The 5651-nt window shown below is 42.1% G+C and overlaps 1 protein-coding gene across 1 annotated transcript; it reads right to left on the bottom strand.

Annotated features, from left to right (window-relative positions):
• Window positions 1–430: 430 nt before the first annotated feature.
• gdf10b (growth differentiation factor 10b) lies at window positions 431–5364 on the bottom strand. The gene is made up of 3 exons (XM_020644832.2): window positions 4887–5364; window positions 2675–3573; window positions 431–1818 (listed from the first exon to the last, which is right to left on the bottom strand). Exons 1-3 carry the CDS (start codon window positions 5170–5172, stop codon window positions 1627–1629), a joined length of 1377 nt encoding a protein of 458 aa, XP_020500488.2. The 5' UTR covers window positions 5173–5364; the 3' UTR covers window positions 431–1626.
• Between the last annotated feature and the right edge of the window lie 287 nt (window positions 5365–5651).

The raw sequence follows: 5651 nt of genomic DNA, 5'->3' as shown, positions 1-5651 counted from the left end.
TTCTTCTTTCTGCTCATTTGGTAGAGTCGGCGTCTCTCTCAACCGGAAGGTCGGGGGTTCGATCCCCATCTCCTGTGCTTGTGCTGTGTGTCCTTGGGCAAGACACTGAACCCCAAGTTGCTCCCAATGCTTCGTTGGCAGCGTATAAATGTGTATGAATGTGATTAGTATACCGCTGATGGAAAATTTACAGAGCAGCCCCTGCCATCAGTGAGTGAATGTGTCAATGTGACCTGCGGTGTAAAAGCGATTTGATTAGTCAGAAGACTAGAAAAGCGCTATATACAAGCTCAAGTCCATTTCGTCTATTCAGTGTCCCTTATGTATTTCATTTAAATGCCAGGTGTTGAAAGAGAGTTGCTTTGTTAAGGAATATGTCTGAATTTCTCAAATAATCTATTTTTATTAAATCCAAAAGAATCTCTTAGGATATGTACAATTTGTTTTATTTCCTTACCAGGCTTATTCTATAATCTGTTAAAATACACATCACTGACCTTTTCAAGTCCACTTTGAAGTATTCAATAATACGATTGTATGTATATATATAATAGATATGTCAATCTATTATTATTATTACAAACTGTACATGTCCACCTTGATAACAGAGCAGTTTATACAGGGAGTATTAGAACTGGTCTCCTTCAAAATGTCCCTTTCAACTTTCCCAATAATGCACAGCAGGGGGCAGCAAAGCACTGTTTTCCTGCTGAAGTAAAAACAAGCCATGCTGTGCTACATGAAATCTCAGACGATACACTCATTATGTACAAGATATAAACAAGTGGTAACTGAAATGTAATTCAAAGGAGATAAAACCTCTCATGCATTACCAACACCCCGCTAAAATAAGGGGGTGCTCATATTATGACACCTATTAAAACATCACTTATGAATAAGTAGTGTTTAGTTTGCATTAGTAGCTACAGTGTTTACATGACAAGGGTTTGGGATGTAAATGTGCTGTCATAGATCCTCTGTGTTCCTCCAGAGTCTGTGAGTCCACGTAAAGTTCACCAGTCTGTAGGTTAATCCTCGAGGCATGGGAAAAGACAAGAGGTTCCTGAGGTCACACTGTTTCAGAAACTGTCCAACCCAGAAGTTGAGCTTATCAAAAAAAAAAGAGAGACCAGAAAATCAAATATAAACGTCTGACACATTAAAAAAGAGTAAAAACGCTGTATAAAAGTGAAAATGTGCTGCAAAAAGGATCGAAGAAATGTTCTTGAGTAATCTACAAAGCTGAAGACTTTTGTCCTTAATGTTCAGTTAATCTATACAGCACACATTTACAACCATTACATACACAGGATAGTATTACGTGCACTTCTTATAAATGCTTTTAGGGAAGGAAAATACACAAAGAAGCACCATTTGGACAAGAATACATCTATAAGAATAAGTAAGAAAAAACTGAGTCAATGTCCGAACATGCAAAAGATATTCCAAGATTCAGCAAAGAGTTCTCAAACCGAGACTCAAACAGAGTCCATTCCATCAGATTAGTTCATCCTCCTATCACGTCTGTCCTTTTGGAAATGCTGTCCACATGTGTTGAGTCTAAATGTACACGTCCTCCTCATTATCTTTAATCTCCTTTGATGAAATGTTCCCCCATCTCCATCCTTATCGACACGAACAGGTGTCCACAGACATGCCGGGGTAAACCTTGAGCACCTTGTTCCTGTGCGGATCGAGGAAGAGAACGCTGAGCGGGCTCATCTTCTCCGGGACGCAGCAAGGTTCAGGGACACCGGGGATGATTCCCACGGCTCTGACGATGCTCTGGATAGTGGCGTGATTGGAAGGACGAACCACCTGCGGTAATGAGGGGAGGTGGAAAGGATTAAATCTTAAACTTCTTATCGTTACAACTGACAACATCAAGGCAAAATGTCAACAGAGCTTTAAAAGTACTGATTTATATTTACTCAAAATAAAAAAAGTGACCAAAAGGTGTAAAACTAGACTGAAATACTCGTTCTTAAATGCCTTGCCTTGGACTTTAAAGTCCCCTGTGAGGCGTTTTCAACTGGTTCTTAAACTGACTGAAATTAACACTGAAGTCTCTGTATGACCTACAGAAGCAAACGAGTGTATCAGTATGAAGAATGAAACAAAAAAATACATTTTAATTTAATGCCTGTAACTGCTGCCGCGGGGTAGGTGTCAGATGAGGCATGCTAAAAAGATTTTCCACGTGGTATGGTTGTCTATTTAAGGAAAGCAGCAGGAGATATTTTGTCAGAATAAATGACCTACGTGTGCTTATACAGGATAGGATCAATAAAAAGATCGGTGATATCACTTTGTCCACAGAGGGCGCCACAATCAACAAAAAACAAGCTTTAGGAGCTTTAAGTACGCAACAGATAATTGATTTTAATGGTTATGTGTCCCTGATTTCTTAGTTTTTAATCCATGATACACAGAACAAAACCTTCATTTAGTCTAATTTTACAATGAAAGATATGAAGAAGTTTTTTTTTTTTATTCTAGTAAAATGAAAAAAAAAAAAGCCAGACATATTACAGAACATGCAACTGTATCTTCAGTTGTTTTTCCTAATATAGGTCCTAATGTAAGACAGTTCATTTCACAAATGCTGCACGAGCATGCTCTGTGTTATTTCCGGTTTTATACATTCAAAATGATAGGTGCGTATCTGGCTTACCTTAGGAATGGGGAATCCACAGGTCCCCGCGCAGTAAAAGGCATCAAATGACTTTGGTGCCAAAACCCACTCGCTCCAGCCGATGTCAGCGAAGTCCACCCTGAGGTACCTCCTGGCGCACACCCTGGGCTCGCTCCACTGTCTCCTCCGGGCCTTTTTCATCGTCCTCTCATCGAAGCTCAGCACCTGGGGCTTACTCAGGCCCTCGCCGCTGTCCTGACCCGGCCTCCTGACTGATTTATCTGCTGCTTTGGCTTTGGCAGGGAAATATGTGTTCTGCCACAGCTCGTGGTTCTTCAGGGAGTTGAACTGCACTTCTGGGATGTCATTGGTTTGGATCTGGAGGTGAAGCTCCCTACGTATCCTTGAGGCTGAGGCTGAAGCTGAGGCTGAGGTGGGTGCGTCTTCCCCTACAGGTAAAGAGCCATACCGCTGCAGGGACATGGCCACGCTGTTCGGCTCATCTATGGCTCGATCATCGGCGTATATCAAAATGTACGGCAGGTTGGCTTCAGAGAGGCGCTCTTTCTGCTGCACCCGAGCCGCACCAAGCCCCAAATCAAACTCCACTGTGACCACAAGCTCTTTGTTTTCCCTGGCATGTTTCACCAGCGCTGTTATATCCCTGCTTTGCCAGGAGCCCTTTTTGAAAGGAGCCAAAGTTATGTTTCCCAGTGGTGTTGCAAAAGCAGAGTTGAGGGATGACCCATGGAAGAGGAGCGTCGGGGAGGAGGGATGCTGGAGGCCGCTGGACGGGTGGCGAGGTCTTCTGAAACGCCATGGTCGCTGGTGATGGCGTGGTCGCTTGTAGAGGTAATGGAAGGAGGAGGATAGGATGAGCTCCGATTCTAGGATGGAGGACAGGTTGAACTGGAACACACCTTTGCCGTGAGAGACTTCTGCGGAGATTGAAAAGAAATCTAAAGTTAAAATGAGACATGAAAAAAACAAAGTTCTCCTGAGAAGCACAGAGTGTTTCATACACTCTTTCATGCGCTGCTTTCTTCTATTAATTTTAAAATGGACAGTGATGGTTCAACTATGTCACAGAAGTCATTTTTTCCAACAGATTACCTGAAGGAGGATCTCTCACTGAAATACACACTAACTTTAAGTAAAGTGTTCCCCTCTCTTCTTTCCTTTCTTTATCGTTTCATTCTGGCAGAATAACTGACATGAATAATCACACCTTATTCATGTTCCGCAAAATGTTGCTCAACACATCTGATGTACATATGCAGCAGCATGGAAAACATTAAGTGTGGCACGCTTATGTTCCTGCCTCACGCATAACCAAAAAGCCTCATCCTGGATCACTGTACTCGTGAAGTTAAACCTCCTCGTCTCCCACACTTCCAGCTCCTCAGCCTGAAAGACAAACACTGGATCGGTCCAGCAGGTCTGTCGCACACATATGGAAGTGCTTATAGCAGAAAGAGCTCCTCTGAGGCTTTCCTCTGTGCGGCCAGTGTCTGAGTGTGATAATAGGCTCTTGTCTAACACCTAGGCTGTCTCGGCTACCGGGTAACTAACAGGGTTCGGCACTTAATCACTAAATCATGGCCGAGCAGAGAGTTGAAGATGTTAACCCCGAAGGGAAGTGAGGGCTGCAGGGTGATTGACAAAACACCTGCGTTCAGGATGTTTTCCACTAATGAAACAATCAAGATCAGGATATTTTCAATGATATTAAAATGTGCATGAAGTTACTTTTTTTTTTTTTAATAAAATGTGAACTTTCTATTATTTTCTCTAGTTATGGACCCAATATGGAAGATCTGTGATAAAACGTGCAACACCAGTTGGTAAAAACAGAAGTGGAAGATGAATATTACATTTATAAAAATGGAAATGAATCTTGGTTTCAAAAAAGTGTAAACATAAATAAATAAAACGTGCATGTCCGTGCATAGGAAAAAATAATTGGAGTTAATGAGTGTAATTTAAGTTTTATGATTTTAAAGTAACTTTTGGTAACAAACCCAGCACGGTTTCTGTTTAAGTTTACACCTGAAGTAGTGAAATGTGTCTACAGAACAAATGATCATGATTGAGTGGTCTTTTTTTTTTTTTAGTTTAATGTTTGTGACAAAATACTCGCGATTTTTTTCAACAGAAAGTGATTATAACATATTGTGAAAACATCCAGCAGTTAGCAGGTCTCATTATTTCTTTTTTTGGGACTGGATAAATCGTTACATTGTTCACTCACTTGGGACTGCTTTAAAACTTCTCACGGTGTTCCCGTCCCTCTGGCTCTGCGGCTCTTTCGTGTACTTCTCGTACACTTTGAACATGTTGATGGAGACCATGTCCCGGTGTGCGTTTTCGTGCGTAAAGACGCGCTGCTCCACGGAAAGGGGGGATTCCGCACCTTGACGCACAGCTTCTCCGAGATCCTCAAACACTTTCCCCCAGCTCGACTCAAGAATCAGTAACAGATGCAGAGTGTGAAAAAGTCCACTCGCCATGGTTGGGGTTCTTTGTAGTGATTCCATTAAGAAACAAACGTGGATAAACTCTTTTTTTCCAGAAAAATAAGCAAAGCAGCGCTGCCTTCAGTTTCTCGCTTATGGATGCCCACCCACGCTTACAAGTAGTATCCAGGTAATCCGCGTCAGACCCGCGCTCCACGGTTCATGGTCTACAGCTGTTTCCACAATGGGAGGAGACCAGAGGAGGACGCATGCATGAAACTCTGCTGCTGGATGACAGATGATGACGCCTCGGAGCGCACAACCAACGAGAGACACGCAGCCTTTTCGGTTAACTGCTTACAAAGTTTTGCAAAGTTCAGAGCAAACCCTCACGAACCAATCCACTCCACTAAGAGACAGGGGGACTTGAAGAGGTCAGACAATGTGGGATCAAAAGGGGGGTGTAAGCTGCATACTTTAATTAAGAAAATACAAATAAATAAAATCATTTTTGTCTGTCAGTTACAGACAAAATTTGCCTTCATTTTATTTTGAAAAAT

Source organism: Labrus bergylta, chromosome 21, assembly GCF_963930695.1.
Source record: "Labrus bergylta chromosome 21, fLabBer1.1, whole genome shotgun sequence".
Classification (NCBI taxonomy): Eukaryota; Metazoa; Chordata; class Actinopteri; order Labriformes; family Labridae; genus Labrus; species Labrus bergylta.
The sequence above is the reverse complement of the archived record's forward strand: the minus strand, read 5'-3'. Positions and strand labels throughout refer to the sequence as shown.